General features: G+C 46.6%; 1 protein-coding gene across 8 annotated transcripts; it reads left to right on the top strand.

Moving 5' to 3' along the window:
- The first annotated feature begins 216 nt into the window (after positions 1 to 216).
- Positions 217 to 21642, top strand: LOC130536570 (CUGBP Elav-like family member 2). Of its 8 annotated transcripts, XR_008953409.1 has the most exons (14): positions 218 to 432; positions 8020 to 8210; positions 10284 to 10366; positions 12143 to 12191; positions 12620 to 12754; positions 13650 to 13729; positions 14846 to 15007; positions 15403 to 15466; positions 15662 to 15799; positions 16279 to 16404; positions 16584 to 16760; positions 16886 to 17032; positions 17116 to 17296; positions 18231 to 21642. XR_008953409.1 is itself a non-coding variant. In XM_057052613.1 (13 exons), the coding sequence occupies exons 1-13, from the start codon at positions 320 to 322 to the stop codon at positions 17241 to 17243; spliced, it is 1590 nt and encodes a 529-aa protein (XP_056908593.1). In that variant the 5' UTR covers positions 217 to 319; the 3' UTR covers positions 17244 to 21642. The 8 variants fall into 8 exon arrangements, 7 of the variants coding, with proteins under 7 accessions (XP_056908593.1, XP_056908592.1, XP_056908599.1 ...); XM_057052613.1 differs by having other exon boundaries at positions 217 to 432; positions 16889 to 17032; positions 17116 to 21642; XM_057052612.1 differs by having other exon boundaries at positions 17116 to 21642.
- The last annotated feature ends 349 nt before the right edge of the window (positions 21643 to 21991 follow it).

The following is a 21991-nucleotide window of genomic DNA, read 5'->3' on the forward strand; positions in this document are numbered from 1 at the left end:
TCGACAGTGGAAACAAATCATCCGTGCTCAATATTCTAAAGTTTTCCTAATACGGGTGTCAATTAGAGCCAGAGCGCCACAGTGTCCGCCGCTCCGAAGGCTGCAGAGCGCGCTGCCGCAGGCGGCACAATGCATTAGCGCACGATGAGCTGTCAGAGAGGATTATTTCAGCCACGCCAGTCAGCGGAGGGGGTGGGTGCCGCTCTGCTGCACTAAACAAGGGAGAAAGAGTGGGTGGGAGGCAGAGAACGGAAGAGAAACACAGGGAGGAAAGAGGCGAAAGTGTCCATTTCACCGGGTGGATTTTTCCAGAGCACCGATGTTGGAACACTCCTCCGAGCTGGCCCTGGTGCAGAGTCTGTATGCCAACAACATGCGTTGTCCCCCCTCTGCCCCCGGGATCTCTGTCAGGAGCGAGGACCTGCCTATGAGGTACGTCATGTTGGCCCCTTCCACCAAATCTGGGTTATCTTTTGTGGAATAATCTGGACTGCGTCTTTGTCTGGGCAGAATGTTCTAATGTGATGTGGCGCTTTCCATTCCAGGGTTCCAATAGCACCCTTTTCCCTTCCGGAGATACATATGTAGGATATAGTTTTTAATCAGGAAATAGATGTTTCGTTTTAAATTAGAATCAGGAATTCAATTTCCCGTCTTTTCCGGCTTCAAAGTTCCACCAGGCCTCTGATATACGTGACCTATAAATAATCATATTAAAAATGCTGCAGGGCCTCTCAGCAAATGACGATAAATATCTTCACAGGGGCGGATTGAATCTGAATTGTAATAACGTTGTGATTTGTGCTCACTAAACACAATTTGAGATTCCCTCTCAGACACACGAAAGAGCCGTTTTCCAGACGCCACCGTGGAAGCCTGGCCCGGGCAGAAGTCTCGGAAAAAGGCTGGACGTGACCCGTTTGATTCTGAAGGTGGCCTATTTTTACCCCGCGCTGTTTTGTCACCGAGAGGCCACGAATTTAAAGGGCTGACGGCCAACGTGAGGATGCAGGAGTGGGACTGGAGTCAGAGCGTGAAGGGGGGGGGCATCTGATGTAAACAACAAAAGCATGGTGCGTTTGGGGGATTACGATAGGATTATAGAAGCAATAATCTGAGATTAAGACTAGGAGGCTAGTGTTAGAAGGTGCCAGTCACTCGGCAGCGGAGGCCGGAATCGACTCCAAGGGGCATCTGTGAGGACCGCCAGGCTCACGCACGATAGAAAGGGGGGCAACAAAATGCTGTGAGGGCACAATGTGGGAGAAAACGGCAGCTGCAGTCACCCCGCTCCTTTAGAAGGAATCCATCCAATCAGAGTCCCAGAGATCTGTGTGCGGATGCTCCTGATGACATCCGCATCCCCACTCTTCACCAAGCACGATTCTCTGGAGAGTTTATTAGGGTTCCCCCCCGTCCCCCCCCCCCGTGCCCCTCCAGCCTCATGGCAAAGCACGTGGCCTTTCTACGTGCACAGGTTGCACATCACATTGTGCAGACGAACCTCTTTAAGGCTGCGCTTTAATCAGTGCACTCGGCACTGCTGCCAAGTTGCCTTGACATTGCTATGGATACAAGGATTAAGCCGGATCTCTTGAATGTTTCTTAATGCTCATTATGAATAATATTTTTGGATTGTGCAGCTGCCGGTGGCAACGAGTGGTCTGGTAATTATGCATCTCCCTAAAAAAAAACAAAAAACACCCCCCTGCACCCACCCAGTCCAACTGTAAGAAGCCTCGCCCTGCAAGCCCAGCACAACAAAAGAAGACAGGCACCCCCCTCCCCCAGGGAAACGAACCCAGCACAAAGAGAAAGCTGACCTCTGACCTCGGGGAAAGGCGAGACTGCAGCAAAACTGCATTTTAACGCTCTCACCCTGCAAATTTATGAACACTTCCGCCATGTAAACCAATAAAGCTCCCCCGAAACGGCCAATAAACGCGAAGAACACAATCTAGATCCATTACGGAGACGACACCGGCCTTTATTCATCACGACGGTCACGGCCCGTGTGCCCTGTTCCAACATTTTGATCGGCCCGCGTAATGGGGGCCGCCGGACTCTGACACCGGCCTTCACGCTTGCGGCAGGACGCTTCCAGCGACGCGCCCGCGGGGATGGAACCGAAGGGGCGAGAAATGGGTCAGCAAGCGTGCGCGCAAGCGGCGCGCTAATGGGCCGCAGGGGTGTTTTTCGCCGCGCCGTGGCGGCGCTGCGAGGCTCGCAGGCGGCGGGGGCTCCGGACGTGTGTCGGGGAGGCCACGCCTCTGCTCCGCTGCGGCGCCCTGACAGCCGCGGCTCGCCTCGCTTGATTTCAGTCGGGAAGGGAGAGACGTCGAGAGGAATCAGGCGGATTTCGGCGCTCTCATGCAGTTGTGAAGAAGACGCCCCCCCCTCCTCCTCCTCCTCCCTCCCTGCACCTGTTCTACTTCGTCTTATCGCCGTCTCGCCGGAGTTGAGCCTCTCTTGCGAGTGAGCGGACGCCGCTTCATTGTTAGACACGGAGACGTTGTTTTGACCATGACTTCGACGTACAACCTGGACTTCCACCCTCTGGCCGAAAGTCGGTTAATGACTTCGGGCGACGCGATGTAAGTAGCACAACTATCGCCGTCGCGTTCGCCTCCACGGCGAAGGGTCGTCGGTTTGGGGAGGGTTCATTTTTTTTATTTTTAATTCTTATCAAAGAACTCCGTTCGGGGCGCCTCGGGAGTTAGCAATATTAGCTTTGTGTGCAACCGCGATGCTAACAGTGCTAATCGAGCTAACGGCGTCGGTTGACCGGAGTTTGTCCAACTAAGTTGGTACAACCGCGGGGGGGGAGTCGGCGTAAAGATGAGGCTGCATCGCCCCTGAAAGCGGCACCTCCCGGGCCGAAGTAAACTAACCCGAAACGGGGAGAAGGAAGCGCCGTTTGCTAACGACGATATCGGGTACGAGGCGGGCTACGATAGTCAAATGACATGTGCTTCCGGAGATTACACGTTTCGGTATCGCTCCAGGAAAAGAAAAATAAAACCCAAAAGATCCCCCCCGAAAACATCGGCGCAGTCTATTGTCTGAGCAGCGCGACCCCACCTCGGTTAGCGTAGCCGCAACTCAAGTGTTGTGCAAGCGGGGCAAGATGGGAGTCGGGCGACGAGTTCCCCCCCGCTAAGTTAGCATGGAGTTTGCGGACGGCGTCCCTTTTTTTAAGCGCCCGGGTTTTGGGGCTTATATTTTAAACTTTGCCCGCTTTCTGTGCAAACCATTCCGGGCCACGGCCGCGGCTCTGGGCTGCGGTGTTGCCGTCGAGCCGTGGCGGTTGCTAACGGCGTTAGCTCGGGCTCACGCTGCTGGACTCGTCCATGTTGGAGCGCCGAGCTGCAGAAAACACGTGGTTTGCTACATTATTGAGCCTTTAATGGGCATCTTGTGACAAGTCATGTAAACATAGCGAAACATTCTCCGAGCGCAGAGGTCTGCAGCCCCCTCCACTTTTAAAAAAAAGAACAGAAAACCACCCCAATGAACCCACGTTTGATTGGACCGGGTCCCGAATCAGGCTCTTGTGCGAGTTTGTGTCATTAGGTTGCGCTTTTAGGGGTGTTGTCATTACGTTTTAGCCGAACGTTCCGGCTCCGCGTTGCTTTTAATGGCGTTTCGGAGCGGTGTCGCAATCACGCAGCTCTTTTGCAAGACCGCTTCGTCACCAACATTTATGTAAGTGGGCTCAGATGTTCCGCAAAACATGTGAAATGTTTTACTTAAAAAAAAAATTAAAAAAAATCCCGTCATTAAGTTAAACTAGTTTGTAATTAAAGCGACTGCGGGGCTATTCTGCACCGACACTCGACGCCGAGGATTGCGCATTAACTTTTGGCCAGTGTTTCCCCCATTAAATTGGTGTATTTACAATTGTTTGCTGGCCTTAACGAGGGATTTCCGTGGTCACTTTTTCATCGTTTTGTAGGGCAGCAGATGGTGATGGAGAAAACAATTGGCTGATTACTTCTAGAAAATAATTTGGATCGCAGTCTCAAATTCAGGAACACACTTATGTGCCCACGATTGGCTAGAATTTTAATGATTAAGCACTTGGGGGGGAGGGGAAGGGGGTTTGGGGAGGTGATGGAGTGTTGCCTCCATGTTAGGTTTGAGTTTGATCCCACAGTTTAAAAGCAAGAGTCCTTCGCTGGGGCGTAACAACGGGCCTGATCCCCTTTGTTGGTCTAGCATCGGGTCGTGGCTCTGGGTCAGTCTCCGTCTGTTCTGTTCACCCTCGTCCTGGTCAGGGTGGTTCTGGGAGTGTAAGAGAGCCAGATGTTGTAGGTCTCTGCTCTTCACTCTCACCTGTTTGCACCCCTTTTTAGCCTGGTGCAGGAATAATTTCCGTCCTCCGGCTACCTGCACAGTTCTGGAACACGTATAATCGCCCAACTGTGTGACTGTTGAGCAAATAAGATATCGCAGGATGGCCAGATCCTAAGGCCAGATTCGCCCGACCTGTCCGGGAAATTGTTGCTTAGCTCATGCTAGTTGTTAAAAGTTTACATTACGGGGGTTTTGAAGCATTAATGAAGGCTGAGGTATGTGGCTGAGTTATAAGATGGATTAAGAATTTGTTTATTTGGTGGAAAACCTCCGGAGCAGCAGTAATAAATTAAAGCTGCCTGTTTATATTAAGCAGTTTCCCTTTGTGTGCGTGCGTGTGTTTGTGTGGGAGGGCAGAGGTGGCTTTTCCGTGTCCTAAAAATCACGTTTTGACCCAATTTACAGCATACAATAGCAATTTCACCTGTATTATTGCTGGCTGTGGTGAACTACATGCATGTTTCCCACACAGCCACAGAAATTGTCGCCTCGTGTTTTGACGGGACAACCTGAAAGCAGAATTACACGTTTAGGACCCGGTGTTCTTGATTCAAATTAATCGGTTTGAATAATAGATGTTGGCAGAGTCAGGACCGTCGAGTGTAATTGTGGCTCTTTGTGAGCCGCCTCTCTCTCCCCGTTTAGAATGCACGGATAAAACGGCCGCTTCTTCCCGAGAGCCTGACCTGAAGATTTAAATTCATGCTCCATTTGACTGTCGGCGGCGCCCTCAGCAGAGTTTATTTAGTCGGGCGTTTTACTGTTTTGCCACATAGGCTTTACTTAAGCGAAATCATCCATAACCATAAGGGACACTTGGCGTGATTATGGAGCTAATGGGGCAGGTCTTGTCATCGGATGCCAGCGCCGTGTTAACATATGGCGCGTTGGGAGGTTGGTTGAACACGTCTCTCGAATGCCACGGTGAATTTAGAAACCATCGGGATGGATTGGTGTCAAGGAAAATAGGTGATTAAAGACATCAGAACCATAATGCACTGATTAGCGTGGGCTGTTCATATGGAAATTAAATAGTGTTCTCCTTGTTTCTGCTGTCTGGCCTCAGGTGACAGCCCACACTTGATTTATATATATTTTTTTTAGCTATTTAAACCTGGGACACAAGTCTAGGCAAATTTGGCTCCGGGGCCCTGCAGCAAACCTCCTGCAAGTCTCGCTGCTATTTTAAGTCGCAGCTCCAAGCCTGTCAGGAAGATATTTTTATGCCATGCTCATGAAATATTATTCATCCTCTCAAATAATATTCTGCCCCTTTATGTGGCAGCGGAGAAAATAGATGAAACCACAGGAGGTGGCCTTAAGTTGTGCGTGACAGTTGTCAGAGGCGCTCTTCCGCAGCTCGTTTAATCAGCTTTGAGGTTTCCTGAAAGAAAAGAAGAGCAACGGCTGGATTATTTGCAAACAGCTGGTTGCATTACCCGTGTCACTGTGAACTTTGGCTGCTTTTCTATCCCAAATAAAGTGACAGTAGTGGGCGGCTGGTTGCCAAAGCAGCCCCGAGCAAAGAGGCTCTTAAAGGTGGGAAAAGATAGTTTAACAAACCAATGATGTGCAACGTGAGACTTATTCTGACGTAAATGCACGAGTAATTAATCTTAATTAACATGAGTTTGTGTTATTTGTCAACGAGCCGCGCTCACTTGCAAATACTTTCTAGTTTGCAGGTGACGTCTTCTGTTTATTTGTGTGTCTTAGGACCTGTTTTTGCAGCCTGAATGAGGGGAAAAGCACTTTCCACTGAAACCACGAGGAAGGTTTCTCATAATTCTGAAGCATGTGACCACATGTAATGGGATGCATCCAGATCGCCTCCCATCAGCAGACCCCTGGTGGTTTCAGGGATGACTAAGATGGAGGCGGAACCGGAAGGTTTCAGCATCACATGCAAATTCCAGGCAATTTGGCCGGCTTTTCTATAACAGGGGAGAGGGAAGGTGTTGGTGGCATACTTGCAGGGTCAGAGCTCACCAGCAGGGCGGACACATGGTCCAGATAAATCACCTGATTTTTATGGGGGAGGGGGGGCAGGCGTGTCACCGCGGCCCGGGAAGACCGCTCAGCTGCTGGGGGGCGTCTCGGGACTTGACGAGCTGCCACATTGCTGCTGCGTTTGTGAAAGCACAGCAAAAGACATCATTACCACTGTCTGCGTCCTCAGCCGGGCCCCGCCACTGGGCCGGCGCTTTTATCAGTAATGTGGTAGATTTTCCAAGGAGGAATTTTGCTCCGCAAGGACAGTTTGAAGTTATAAAACCCGTAACTGCACAATAATAAAAATGAAAGAATGTGTCCTCTGATGTTATAAGCTAAACGGATGGTTCCAGGTTACTTCATTCCTGTAAAATATGGTGCCTGACAACTGTCAGCAGTGCAGTAAATACACTTTTCTAGGTGGGCAGAGAATGTTTTTCTGTTCCCGACTCTCGTCGATTCCCCCGCTGTGCGCAGCCAGTTTAGTTTTGACCATTTTTGTTATGCTAAGGAGGCATCGTTGAGGCGGTTCTCAGCGCTCTCATTTGTGAACAGGAGAAGTCCAGTTTTTCCAGCAAGGATCTCCAGAGTGCCACGGGCAAAACTGAATAAACGGTGTCATCCAGCCGTCCTGTGGCTGCAGCAGACGTAGCCGTCGATGTGTTCCGACGCACCCGTCTGACTCGGCCCATTGTGCTGGGGAGGGTTGGTGAATAGTGCTCTCCAGCATGGGGGAACAATATGTGATTGTTCCACCACAGGGGTGAGAAGGCTGTAGGTTTCTCTCTGTACCATCGCCAAAGCAGCAGAAGACACGGACTGCAAAACGGCTCCGCGCTAACCATCGCCGCGGCTTTTATTTCCATTTTTCGTTTATCGGTCACAGCTGGTGGGACGGAGAAACTGCTCCTCCCTCTTTATTTTTGTCAGTTAATGTCGTCATATTGAATACAATCTCCTACGGGGGAGTGGTGGTGGGGGGGGAACGCGAGCCGAGAAGAAAAATAATCATGTCGTTCAAGTCCCTCAAGGAGTTTGGTGTTTCTGCAGAGCGACTGGGCTCAATGTGTAAAAGATGGATGGCTCGCGTCCAAAGGTCTGTGCCAAATCTTGCTTTAGCATCCTTCATTTATCCTTTTTAAATCAGAGAGGACGCCTTCCACATGCATCCTTGTAGCGTCACGCCGCCTATTGAGGCGCTGTGCCCGTGGTGAGTACTGCTGAAAGAAAGCCGTGACCTCGGTCTTGGTGATGGTCTCCGGCGCCCACGCCGAGGCGTGATTGTGAGCAGCAGTTGTCGGTACACCGGCTGGTATCGATTCTCTCTCCCCGAGGCTCGCCTGAGAGGAAAAGGCCTGATTTATTATTTCACTCATCTGCTATCGTTTTGCTTCCCCGACCACCAAAATTTAGTTCGATATGTTGTCGGCTACGCAGTTTAGGGTTTATTGTCTGCAATATGTTGAGTCCACATGTACTTTAGTACACAAATGTTTATAGAAACATCTGTAATCTAGCAGTAAGCCCGGTATAATAAATCCAAGGCTCGGATGTTTAAAGCGTATGTTATTAATTTATTACGGCATCTTAGGATCTCTTCATTTGGCTTCTTAAGTGCAAGTATAAATCCTTTCTATAAAAGTGCAATTGTGTCTTTTTTTCCCCTCCTAGCAATGGCAGCAAGATGAACGGCTCACTCGAACACTTAGATCAGCCTGACCCAGATGCCATCAAGATGTTCGTGGGGCAGATTCCGCGCGCCTGGTCAGAAACGGAACTACGGGAGCTTTTTGAGCCCTTCGGAGCTGTGCATCAGATCAACATCCTTCGTGACCGCACGACAAATCCCCCTCAGAGCAAAGGTACGCGCCGATGATTGTGATGAACGTTTGATCTAACGTGCCAGGGACATTGGATGGGAAAAAAGGTCACGTTCTACATTTACCTGTATTATTTTTCCTGGTATTTGACTTCTTCTCCGTTGAAGTGCAGATAAACTATTGAATTTACTGTCTTTTGTCTCCTTTATTTTCACTTTTATTGTTTAAACACCCTATATGGGAAGCTCTACTATATATGCTGCTGTATTGTTGTGCTACCCGGAGGCAGCGCCGTGCTTTGCTTGTCTGTGCATGCAAAGCCGCTGTATTTGTCCTTCAGTCGTGTTTCGATCCTGGAAACTGGAATTAGCCTTTACACGAAGAAAGGCGGTTATTTTCCATTGAGACGTGACTCCCGTCACCTTTTTGAGTGATCTGGGTCATGTTTCAATTGGAAGAGATGATGAAATGGAAGCGTGCTGTCGGCACCAATATTCTGTTACCCAGCCGAGGTGAATAAAGTTAACAGTGGTTTTTCAGGTATACAGCAGCAACCCAAATTCAGTCTTTGAGCCTTCTGTGTTCAAAATGTAGCCGAGAATGGCTTCCTGGGTTTCCCCGGTGGCTTTACCAGTTGGATTCCACACATTCGGGCCGCGTTCCGAGCCATCGGTGGTATTCAGACTCGAAGCTGCAGCGCTGCAGATGGAATTTCTCTGTTGGTGGAGATTGTGCGTGGTTTGTGACTTGCCGTTCTCTCAGAATCAGAATAAAGAAACTTTAATCAATTTAATGCAGGCTATTCTCAACACTGGTGCCCCTTCCTCCTCCTCTTGTAACCTTTTTGGTGAAAGAGCCTTCAGTGCGTCTGGGCCCGAAAGGCAGGGCAGCGTTTGATACACATGAATCATTTTATAAAGCTACACACACACACAACACCACTGAATAATCCAAGTGTGTTGAACGATAGCGGAGAATCTCCAGGGTTCTTATTATGCTGGGGGTGTAGATAAATATACAGCCCATACTGGAGTTCATTGAGAGGCTAAACAGTTCAAAGCCCCCTTATTTTCAGCACAGCCCTCTCCTGTTCAGAGCAGAGTGTCAGCTGTGATGCCCCATTGACATGCTAATGCTATGTTAATGTATTCTAATAGATAATCTAGCTTGATCACATTGGTCTCAAACTCATCCTACCTTTGAGGTGAATATGCTGCACCAACCCCCCCCCCCTTTGCCCGTCTGTCAGTACTCCTCTCTTTTCCTAATTGTCCTACTTCTGCTAGGGGTAAGGGAGCAGTTCTATTAAATATGACGCCTCGATGCAATCGGCATCGATTTACATGCATAACGCGTGCCCCCCCCATGTCATCAATCTTTGTTTTTATTTTGTGGTCACCATCCACTTTAGGTCATGACAAAAAACAAATCATGTAACTATCAGGCCCTGTTTTTGGTTGATTGATTTATCACCTGTAATTTGGAGGCAGGGCTAAGCAGCAGAGAGAGTTCAGCTGATGGAGAGAATGGAGCAGCTCCCTGCAAATTAGGGTTCAGCAGCCCTCCCCGCGGCCTGGGAGCTTCAGTAATGGCATAATACACACTATGTAGGTCAGAGACGCTGCAGTGCTCCACTTCCCGAGCCCAGTGAAACTGACGGGCTGGAACACCATTGGCGGTCTGTTGGGAGACGAAGGATGAGAGGCTTTTTTTCTTTCCATTCCCCACCCCCAGCCTCTCCCATGATTCCCTTTCCCCTTGCTATCAGTTCTTGTCCCTTTGTGCTCTTATCATGTCTCCTGTATGTTTATGTGGTTCCGGGCTCTTGACTATTGCAGCAGCCCGTTCTGCTGTGCCGACATATCGCGTCTCATCTGCCTCCCACGTTACTTCCATGTCCTCTCCACAAGATCCTACTGTGTTTAGAATCAAGTGGTTGGCACTAACTATATTCCGTCACATGGTTCTTACGTGATAATTTGTCTCATCTTTTTATTTCTTGCCTGCTCTGCGGCAGTCGTAGCATCATATTTGTTGTCTGAAAGAGTTGCATTTTTAATATTTTCTTCCGCCTTCCCCCTCTCACTGGTTGTCCCCATTATTCTCTCTCTGCAGGATGCTGTTTTGTTACTTTTTATACAAGAAAAGCTGCACTGGAGGCCCAGAATGCACTGCACAACATAAAGACTTTAAGTGGGGTGAGTAAGCACAGTAAGGGCTGCTTTTAGCTGCTCTATCCACGGCGCAGGCTGTGAGCTGTGTGCTAGCTGATAATGAGCTTGCAGCTTACCGAATGCCTGTCTGGCTTGAGAAATATCAGTCCCCCTCCCCTTTTTGCCCCACACTGCATTGAAGACGGCCTCAGCTCACCGAATTGATAACCCAGGTGACCCCCTACCTTCCCCTGCTTTCACACACACACACACACACACGTACACAGAGTTATCGGGTAGTGTGTGCTTGACCAGGCAGTAGGTTACTCACTGAGGCGCAAGACCCTATTTCTACAAAGTGGAACGAATTATTAATGCTTGTCTTCATGAATCATTGATGCACATTTTCATTTTTCAAAGTTTGCCGTACAGAAAGTGGCACATTGTTTTTTTTTCTCTCTCTCTCTCTCTTTAATATAACACACACCCTGTTTAAAATAAAAAAATAAAAAAACAACCCATTGAGCTGAGGTGCAGTGGCTCATTAAAGCTCCACAAGTCTGCTTTGAGTGAGACCCTCCTAAATTACTCCCCTCCCAATCAATTAAATCTGTACCAAACAACAGCAGCTGTCAATGAAGTCAATAGCCCGGCCTATTGAAAAGCAGGCCTCTTGTCAGCGGCGGTGCAGGTAAATATTGAACCGGCTTGATAAATGAGTGTAGCAGGCTGTATATAAACTACTTGTGTCCCTCTTCACTGGAGGACCATCAATCAGATTGACGTTTCAAATAAAGTGTGGTCTGACAGTTCGGCTCACGAATTCCAATTCCCAGTCACGGTGTGTGTTTCTTCTTTGCCTCCGATCTGCTCGCTTTCATTGCTTTTCCACTGCAAAGTTTTAATGTCTGGTCTCTGGTACCACATACTAATTCTGGTCTGACCTCTCTTCAGGTCCAAAAGAGGCAAGGCAGCTCTAGAATATAAGTGACACGGCACTAAAGATTGATGAGCACCCGGTTTACCTTGTCCGTGAGGTGGAGTCTAAATGTTGCTCTTAAATAAGGGATATTTGGCATGAGGGGCGCTATAAAACACTACTTGAGTATTTACTGTGCGGTGGGAACGGAGCATTATTAGCACATGAGAACAAGTTTGGCTCCATCGGCACTGAAGCTTGTTTCGCTCTTCCCGTTTCTTTTTTTTTTTCCTCCCTCCCTTCTGTTATTTCTCTCGGTGGTCGCTGACGCTAGCCAGTGCTCATACTGAGCACGCCATCTGTCTGCTTTCCTTTCGCGCTCATCGAAAACAATCCCGCCGCTTTTCATAAGCACAGCCTACTCAGACACCTCGCACATAAATATATGTCTGTTGCCTCGGCCCTTGTCTGAATGCCTTTAAAAAGTTTTTGTTTTGTTTTTGCATCGAGCAAAAAGATTTGACAGCCGGTTGGAAACGGCTGAGCCGAAAGCAGCCACTCGTACCTGGAAACGGAATGTTCTTTAGATCTCATTTCATATAATAACTATAAAGGAAACAGCTGCCTGCTTGGTCGACATGGCTACAGCCAGCTTTCTCCAGGCATCCTGAGGAATATAAGGCATAGTGAGAGAACAGAGAAATACCAAGTGAAATTGAATAATGGGTAATTTAATTCCGGCTCTGGACATTTCCTGAGTGAGGGGTAATAATGATGAACTGAGGGGGGGGGGACCAAACAGAACTGTGGTTTACATCAAGATATGAGAGCTTCTAATGATGAATATTTGCCAAGCCTGCTTCGTTTATATTTGACAGCGATTTCTCTCCCATTTATTACAGATGCATCATCCTATCCAGATGAAACCCGCTGACAGTGAGAAGACAAGTGGTGAGTAGATTCTTTGCAGGCTGAGGGCGGCGAAACGTACAGGAATTGATTATTTTATCTTGTTGTCATCGGTGCCTGTTTTGATACCAAAAAATTAAGGCTTGACAAGGATTTGCTTCTGGGAATGTGCAGCAGTGAGCAATTTCTATATAGTGTCAGGGGTTAGGAGGATTAAAGGCTTTAAAAGGTACCAAGGGAAAAAAGTGTAGAACAGGTACAGGGTATCTGGAGGATATTAAAAATGAATACTCATCTGTTTGAAGAAGTGGGCAGAAGAGGGTAGAATGTTGGATTAGTTCTGATTGAAAGGCACGAAATGTGCAGAGATAACGGTGCACGATGTAAAGCCTAATGTAGCCGACACTCTTATTGCTCAGTAATTGTTTTGGGTGTCACCAAATAGCTGTTGTCTTTTCATTATTCCGCAGCTGTAGAAGACAGAAAGCTCTTCATCGGAATGGTTTCGAAGAAATACGGGGAGAACGAGATCCGGATGATGTTCTCCTCTTTCGGACAGATCGAAGAGTGCAGAGTTCTCAGAGGACCAGATGGTCAGAGCAGAGGTAGGTCTGTTGTCAGCACACACACGGTGTTCTCAGCCTCACAGTCGGCGCCTCCAGCATAGCCGAATAAATTCTCCCGTCAGGTATTTATGGAGGCCCCTCCCACCCGGCCCACTCCATACTAAAAATGAAGTGCTGTTCACCTCCAGCAGCCCCCATTTCCATCCCCTCAGTCTTATCCTACCATCACCGCTCTTCTCAGCCTCCACATCTCAGTGAAGGGCCGCCACACTCGCCGTCCAACACAATGGCCCGTCGCCGTGGCAACTGCCTGCTGCCAGTGTTTGTGGGCTCAGCTGGCAGGCAGCTCCACTCGGCTCCTCCTTTACCACCTCCTCGATCACACTCCACAAAGGCGGGAATTAGCCTGACGTTGCATCCCCTACACACTGTAGCTCTGTTCTGCATAAAGGCGCCGATAACGCGCGGCGCCGCGTTCCGGCGGGGTTGTCCATGATTAAACCTCTCAGCAAAGGCGCCCCCCCCCCCCCCAAACCGAGAGAACGTGCGCAGCAAAAGCCGATTTAAATGCAGCACACTGCCCTTCGATGTTGGCAAATCATACATATTATAGTAAATCCTTTCAGTGTGTATATGTGTGCATTCTGTCTATTTAATCATTTTGACTGTTTCACCATGACATCACATAGTCGAGCCTCCTGAGTGGCGATATAATCTGTTGATCACTGTGCTCATGTGACAAGTGTTACTGTTTTTCTTGTTGTGTTCTTTCTCCATGTGCTAACCAGTGAGGGTGGTTCTGTGTGCTTGGGAGTTGCCATTCTTTGTACTGTAATGTGTTTTTTGGGGTTCATAACGAGTTGTCCAAACCTTCTGTCTTGTTTTGTTTCTTCTTGTCTCCCCCCTCCCCTCTCCTATTGTTCCCCCCCTACAGGCTGTGCGTTTGTCACATTTGCTACCAGGGCAATGGCACAGAATGCAATCAAAACCATGCATCACTCTCAGACTATGGAGGTACTGTACCCCTTAGCACCTATTTCTCATTTCCCCTCGCTCCCTCTCATACACGCTGCTGCCCCGCTGTGTTGCAAAGATGAAGAACCTGTCCGAGTGGATGGTGTCCATTCATCACAAAGCATGGGTCATTTCTAAAACAAACAAAAAAAAAACCGATTACTAAACGATGATGTCGGCTGTTAAATGGCACCCACTCATAATTAACAGGGCACAGCAACAGGAATTCAGGGCTGTTGTACTTTTGGAGCTGAATTCTTTTCTCAGTTGTGATAGAGCCATCTCTGGGGCTAATTAAGGAGCCCACATAAAATATAACCTAACGAATCGACTTGCCCTAAGGCGGCTATCCTGCTAAATTTCTTCACAAATGGGTCCATGTCGTCGTGTAACCAATGGTATGTTCGTGGAAGTGGAGCAGCAGTAATTTGATTGCTGGCAGGTCACAGGCTCCCTTGTGAAGTACCGGGCCGAGTCTAATTAGGAGCCCAACTAAACATAACATTTCTCTCGTGAGATTGGTCGCTGGCCCCGGTGGTGGAGGTGCTGCCACCTATTACCGCCACACGTCATTACTTCCACCGATTCTCAGCTGCCACGTGAAGTGCTGCTGGTTAAAAAGCCATTTTCCCTGTCCAGTCTGGTCCTGTCTGGCGCTCAACCTTCAGAGTGCTTCTGCACCGCATGCCTCATGTCCACGGGTCTGTGAACGCACCGTTTCAGACTGCGTCTATTGTAATGCCTTTTTAAACGTCTGATGGAATATTCTCACTTCAGTGTCACGTTTTAAATGTCCATCTATTGTCTGCTTGTCTGTAGTCCCATTCAGCTCCCCGGAAGAGTACAAATTGTTCGCAGCGTTATTTTGTGCCCCCTTTTTGGAATGCAGCTTGGCCCAGCTATGCATGGCAGACTTCCTCTGTGTGTTGGCTTTTATATAAACGTTAAAAGCTTCAAATTTGTTCTGAAAGCATAGACGATGCCCCCACCCCTTCCTTTTTTTTGTGTGTGTGTGTCCCGACAAAATCTGCAGTGTCTGTGTCCTTGCATTATACACAATTTTAATTCAGTACTGTGCTGGTGAGTCACGTGTCTCTTATCTCTAACCTGCTTCAGGGCTGTTCCTCACCTCTGGTGGTGAAACTTGCAGACACTCAGAGAGACAAGGAGCAGCGGCGCCTGCAGCAGCAGCTCGTGCAGCAGATTCAACAGCTCAACAACGCCTCCACCTGGGGAAACCTGGCGGGCCTGGGGACCCTCTCACCACAGTATTTGGCTGTAAGTCTCGCTCACAACCAGACTGAAAGGATCCCAGAAATTTCACACTTATTTATTTTTCTGTCCCTATGCTGCTGCTCAGAGTAAACAAACCTTTGAGAATTGTAATGTGCCTCTCCGATGTGTCCTAAAATGTAAAGAAACCATAGGAGGTCTTCTCCTGTTGTTTGCTGCAACGGTGCTGGGCGAAAAGATCTTAGGCTTTTCTCTGCTTCTCTTTTTATGTCTTTGGAGGTTTAAAAAAAAAGCTCTGGTTTTAGGAGTATTTTAGTGGGATTGTCAGGGTTTTATTTTTGTTTAAAAAATGCCATTGTGTCAACTCTATTCTCTACTCTGCTTCTACCTATACTGGGAAGCTATAAGGCCTGATTTACATATTTTTTCCTCCCCAACAGTTGCTCCAGCAGGCTACATCTACCACTAACCAAGGCAGTTTCAATGGCCTCCAGAGGCTAGGAAGTGAGTTGGCTTTCTCATACATCAGCCTGTTTTGTATACGTCATTATTTTGGTGCAAGTTGGCTTTGATTACTCCCAGCAGCGGAGCTATTTCTGTTACTATTTTATACGCCGTTGGCAGATTAATCGGCTTTTTAGGCTTTAAAACCCACAGTTGACCTTTCTGATAATCAGCTCTGTGTCTTGGAACTTTCAGCTGGTGTGAATTCCCTTCAGCTGCAGAATTTGGCCACATTAGCTGCTGCTGCGGCTGCAGCTCAGAGCTCTGCCAGCCCGACTTCCACCAGCACCTTGTCCACCAACAGTGGAGCACTGGGAGGTCTGGCCAGTCCAGGTAGCAACAATAATTTACGTTTCAGTTAATGTCACAATGCATTCTGTTCATACAAAACCTGGTGGCATCAGTTGTTCAGCATTAAATAAGCATGTTTTTGTGTGACAGGTTTGGATTTAGTGGGCTGGGACCACTGTTTTTTGGCTTTGCTTTGAAATTGAAGCCAATTTAAAAAAAAAATAAATAAAGTCTTAGGAAATGAACTTGGAAAAATTCAGTTTGCCCTCCTGCTGCTGTGATGGTGTTTTCCAACTGTTCTGCTGAACATCCTTGTGCTATTTGCATAATAGCCCTCTGCTAACATCATTTATTTTATGGGTTTAATCACCCACAGATAAAATGCTAGAGCCCACATTTTCCTTTAAGCTGAGTAAATACACATTAGCTCCATATGTTGTGTGGTAATGACCTCTTGTCCTTAGGAGACTCCACTCGGCTGTATTATTTCGTAACATTCCCATATTTATCCTTTTTAACAGCTGGTTCAACAACAGGATCCACTGCAGGTGCTGCCCTAAACACCTTGGCATCTCTGGGAACCCTGCAGGGTCTGACTGGGACCTCTGTGGGCCTTAATCTCAATGCTCTCACTAACAGTGTTAGCGGTAAGAATGAATGTATTTTACAATGCGCCACCACTAGAGGGCGCTAAAGACCCCACAGTCTAGTGTGAAGGTTTGTTTTTGCACAGTACAGGTTGTGGTCTGTCCTGTTAATGCATTAGTTTAATGTTCAAAAAAGTTAATTTGCTGCTTCTTATGGCTGCGACTTGTTTCTCCTACAGGTATTGGGGGCATCAACGGAGGCCTGGGAGCCTCCCTGGCCAACGGCTCAGCAGCCAGCTCCATGGATGCTCTGACTCAGGCGTACTCAGGGATGCAGCAGTACACAGCCTCTGCACTGCCCTCCCTCTATGGCCAGTCTCTCCTGCAGCAGAGCGTCGCTGGCAGCCAGAAGGAAGGTGAGCAGCTCCCCTCTCTGATACTACATTCTACAACAGTAGAACCCCCCCACCCCTTTAAAAATACCATCCAAATCTTTAAATATGAATCTAATGTGACGTCCTGGTTTACTTCCAAAATGGAGTAGGACCAGAGGGTGCCAATTTGTTCATCTACCACCTGCCGCAGGAGTTTGGGGACCAAGATCTTCTGCAGATGTTTATGCCTTTTGGAAACATGGTCTCTGCCAAAGTCTTCATTGACAAACAGACCAATCTAAGCAAGTGCTTTGGTGAGTGCGCCGTCGCCTCGGCACCGCTTGAACAAGGGCGTGGTCACTCGTCAGACATTTTAAACTCGACTTTTATCTCTCAGGGTTCGTCAGCTATGACAATCCCGTGTCTGCGCAAGCTGCCATCCAAGCCATGAATGGTTTCCAGATTGGGATGAAGAGGCTGAAGGTTCAGCTCAAGCGTTCCAAGAATGACAGCAAACCCTACTGATCCTAGCCCCGGGGCCTTCCCCCCTCCCCAGCTCTAATGCTAGCATTGCTAGGGTAAGTTTGCCCTTGAGCCAAGGTCACCACTGCAGAGACTCATTGGGACAAAGGGAAAGGAGCCCACCACAGGCGGGAGATTCTCTCTAAATCTTTAAAAACAAAAAACAAAACAAAAAACCCGATAAAAATCCTAAAAGTTGCAATGATCTTTCCACATTTTACTGTATTGCATTCCTGCATTTTTATCATGTAATTTGATTCAGATGAAATATTTTATTGTATATGATTATTTATGGCTATTACTGAGTCAGTGTTTGCTGGAGGTGTTTCCTGTCACTGTATTTAGTGGAGCGCATCAGGTGTGTGTTCATGCCATTTCATTGCCTTCAGGTCAAGCTCAGACAGGTTGACTAAGGATCAGTCGCGGTGTTAAAGGGCTGACGCCAGTCCGCGTAGACCCCCCCGGCCCAACGCTTCAGCCTTGGCTTCTTACATGTGGTCTTTTCGCATTTCCCTCCGTCATCGTTAACAATAAATATTTGCACTCTTAAGTCCTCAACCGTCCCCCCTCCCCCTCCCCCTCTCACCCTGTTCTGTGTGGGCCATGTGGAGCTAGGCTACCTCTCTTTCACTCTATTAACGGCTTCAGTCGATCATCCATCCCTCGAGTCTCCCATAAGGGACTGGCTCTGATGGATCTCTGGGTGCCAAGTGTACAGTTTGTGCATGTTAGCGTCTCTGCCACATGTCTCAGTGCTGTCATTTCCTTAAATACCTGTGTTGTTTGTGTGTCAGAAGAAGGGGGGAGTGTCTTACTGCATCATCCTTATTCTCTGTGGTGATTAGTATCGTTTTTTTGTTTCGTTTTTTGTGCCTCGTGGTGAAATGATTCTTGTGCCGTGCCCCTAACTTTCTCTTCTTTTTCTGTCTCTCTCACTTTCTCTCTCTCTCTCTCTGTCTCTCTTCCTTTGTGTTTTTGTTCCTTTTTTAGAACAACTCTCCATGCCTGTTTGCTCATCATTAGCCTAGCATGTCTTCATGATGTTGAAAGCCAAGCCAAACACCTGGCCTCATCATCCCACCATTGTCTGTGATGTCTCTCTAAGCTCACCTGACCAATACCTGGCCACCCACTGACCCTTGACCTTAGCTCAACCTGAATTTCTTTATTTTTTTGCATGTATTTTTTTTGTGCTTTTGTTCTGTATAGAAATGTGACAGGTGGGAGAGAGGTCAAACAAATCAATGTGAAAAACTAACCTATGTTGGATTCATTTAAGAGTTGTTTTTTTTCTCTTTTTTTTTTTTTGCGAATGTTTTAAAAACCTGTGGGATTTCTTATTTTTAATTTAGCGTTGTTTCTTTTTACCTCTCTCAGTAAAGTTCACTTGAAAGTTGAATACAGGGATCGGCACACACTCGTGCCGTTTTGTGCCATTAGCAATATGTTGGCTTCTTTAAAAAAACAAACAAAAAAACCCATTATTTTCCAACTCTTTTTAAAAGTCTGACCTGTTAAACCCGCTCAGCGCTTTGTAAAGATCTCTGCTTTTTACAGGCAGTGTGACGATTTACATCAAAGTGGATTCTCAGATACTTTTTTTCCGTGCAAAAACCCCCCGTGTATTCACGTTTTGTTCCCCCTCGAGTATTGATGGCACAATAAAAGGTACATTTGCTCTGTTTAGACGAATGGAACCTACGTGAGTCAACTTTTTTAGAACTGATTTACAAATAGACAATCTGTGGTTTAAATGCACACTTAGATTACCTATATTTTATACCATTGAAACTATAGAGGATTAACTAACAGAACCCAGGCAAAATTTGGGTTTTTTTTTTTCTTTTTTCTTTTTTGTAGATTATGTTGTAATGTCATCTTTGTTGTTGTGGTGGTGTGTGTGTGTGGGGGGGGTGTCTTCAGTGTACATTTTTGAGGAAGACAAAAATATCTGATGGGTGTAACTGCTTGAGGGTCATTTCTAGTTATTAAAAACACTTTAAGGCAAGTTTTCGCTGCATCCATTGTAATCTCAATTCGTGAGAATGTTTTTTTTTCCATAAATGGTCACAGTATATAGACTTTAGTTGTGTGTGGGATACATTGAACTTCATGGTACGTCCTGTTGACTTTAGGGGAGGTTTCACCTTGGTTTAAATTGGCTTCCTCAGTTTGAAAGTGGATTTATACAAGTTAATCATTCAGACGATGTCCTTTGTTCTGTTGTCGTCGTTCAAGTGCCCGCGTGTTAGACCGGTTTCAGATTCACGCCGTCTTTTTTTTTTTCTGTAAACGTTGACGTTTTCTTTCACGAGAACCCTTTCTGTGGGAGCCCCTGAAGAAGAGATCACCTGGACGCGACACACAACCTTTCGGTGTCGGCACAAACGCCCCCTTTTTTCCCCCCGTTTCGAATCTCACACGGTGACGCACACAACTGCAAAATCCATCACAGTCGTGTTGGTTTACGAAAAACATTCCATTCTTCAGAACAGAGTTTACACTTTTCTGTTTTCTTTTGAACTTGGGTGATTTTTAAATAAAATGTTTTTTTTGTTCTGATGAGAGAATAACCACTTGTGGCCCCCCCCCCCCCCCCCCAAGAAGGGTCTCCCCCAAAATGTCACCTGATGGCGCTGAAGAGTTGTCAACTCAGGGGCTTTTCTGTGTGTGAACGTAGACACAAAATGCACAATCGTCACCATCCCACTTTTTCGGTTTTTTTTCCTCTTTTTTTTTTGGTTCCTCAAAAGTGCACAAAGAAATTCAAAACTAAACAGGTACCACATTTGAGAACGTGCTGGAGGAAAGTGTCGAAACGTTAAGCACAATTACGGGAGCTAATCATTCTGCAGAACGTGTGTGTGTGTGTGTGTGTGTGTGTGTGTGGTTGTAATCCCAACATTTACGGTACCGCTCGTCTCACTTTTTAACGTGGTCATGTGCTTTCTACGGTGTCTTTTCTATCCAAATGCAATACAATATTAAAAGTGCCATATATGCATATAGAAACTGCCTACACATCCTTATTAGGCCTTGGTTTAGAGATTGCTGCAGTTAGCCTTTTTTTTTTTGGTCTATTTATGCCAGTGTGAGTTCCTGTCACCTGCTTATGCCCCCCCCCCCCCCCCCCACTCGATGTGTTCAGTTATTTGGTGTGTGCGTGTATTGTAATTTCCTCAATTTAAACAGTTTAAAAAAAAATCCCTTGTAGATAAACAATAAACTTCCCTATTATATTTGAAATTTAAAGCTCTCTTAGTGTGTCCTGTAACACTTTGCGACACGTACCGGCGAGCGACGATTGTTTTGGTTCGGAGGACGTGTGACGTGGGGGGGGGGGCGAGACTTGTCAAACACTGAAATGATGCGCTGTGTATGGTGAAGTGTTGCTGTTTTGTTTCTTTCTATAAAGCACAATGTACAGCCCATAGCGGTCCCAGAACCAGAACTTGACTCACTTCAGGGGCTTCCATCAGCCATTTCATCCAAGCTCTTAACAATCTCTTCTGTTCTCATATTTTTAAGTGCTACTTTACAGTGTGGTGACTCTGCATCGGTAGATGTTGTCTCGATCTCAAAGAAAGGGGAGAAGAATCTTTATTTTGTCTGATAATCGGTAGGATATTGATCATTGTTCCACCACTAAGTTAATAGATGTCTTATCTTGTCTGGATTGAAAGCCAAAGTCAGTGCATCTCGATGTGATCTGTATTATTCATACAGTAGGCTTTTTTTTCTGTTCGGTCGGCATTTTTTCCTTTTTTTTTTTTTTTTTTAAAACTTGGTGGGATTTGAAGAAGAAAAAAAAATTACACAGGCTTTCCAATTTCTACAACTGGTTGTTCATATGTATTTTGTACCAGTGAAGCTTTTTATATTGGAAATTAAAGGAAAATCTCTATATTGGAAAAAAAAAAAAATTGTCTGGCCTCTCAATGTGGCCTTGCCTTGACCGGGTCTCGAGTTCGGCCTCTTGGTAGCGTCAAGCAATTTGAAAAAAAGAAAGAAAAAAAAAAACACTTAGTTTTTGTCTCAGAAGATTGCCTGACTTTCACCTTAGTTTGGTCTCTACGTGTCCTTCACTTCCTTAAATCAGCTTCAGGGGAGGGGTTGGGATCCTCTAATTGGTGGTAAGTTTCATGTTGGTATTTGTGCTGTCCACATAGTTTAATGGTCATCAGGATTTCAACTACTTGTGTGAATAATTGTCTTAGTTAAGAGTTAACTTATGTGTTTAGTTCAAGCCTTGCTTTTTACCTGTGTAGAGTTTTTGTTTTTTCTTTTCCCATAGAGGAGTGGTAGCCGAAAGACTCGTGTTCTTATTTTGGTCAATGTTTGTTCATGTGTGGTGTGTTTCTTTGCCTCTGTCTCCAAATTAAACCATATCCACTAATATGGACTGTGTCTTAGCGTGTTGTGCTTGTCCAGTGTTGTAAAGACATTTTACAACCCAACCCCCCCCCCTCCTCCCTCCCTGCAGTGTCGTCGTCTCGCTAACTTGTTTCTCTTTTGTTGTGCTGCTTTGCTTGTGTCCGAGTAAAACGCAGGTTCGTTAGACTGATTTTAGTCACGTGACGGAATCAGAAAAAGTCTTTGTCGAATGTTTCACGATAAAATGGCCTTGCAAACGTAAATGTTGAAGCCTTTCGTCCTATTTATCAACTGACCGTCCAGAATTAATGCAAATTGCAGAGCACAGATTGATGTTAAGAAATTGTTTGGAATTGCTAAATGTAAAAACAGCAGTA

This window comes from Takifugu flavidus, chromosome 13 (assembly GCF_003711565.1).
Source record: "Takifugu flavidus isolate HTHZ2018 chromosome 13, ASM371156v2, whole genome shotgun sequence".
NCBI classification, from domain to species: domain Eukaryota; kingdom Metazoa; phylum Chordata; class Actinopteri; order Tetraodontiformes; family Tetraodontidae; genus Takifugu; species Takifugu flavidus.

What these genes read in the sequence shown, in the direction of transcription:
- LOC130536570 (XM_057052612.1), top strand. Translation starts at nt 320, where the DNA reads ATGTTGGAACACTCCTCCGAGCTGGCCCTGGTGCAGAGTCTGTATGCC. An exon ending in TGACAGTGAGAAGACAAGTG is followed by an intron (nt 12,192 to 12,619) that starts GTGAGTAGATTC and finishes ATTATTCCGCAG; the next exon opens with CTGTAGAAGACAGAAAGCTC. An exon ending in CAATCTAAGCAAGTGCTTTG is followed by an intron (nt 17,033 to 17,115) that starts GTGAGTGCGCCG and finishes TTTATCTCTCAG; the next exon opens with GGTTCGTCAGCTATGACAAT.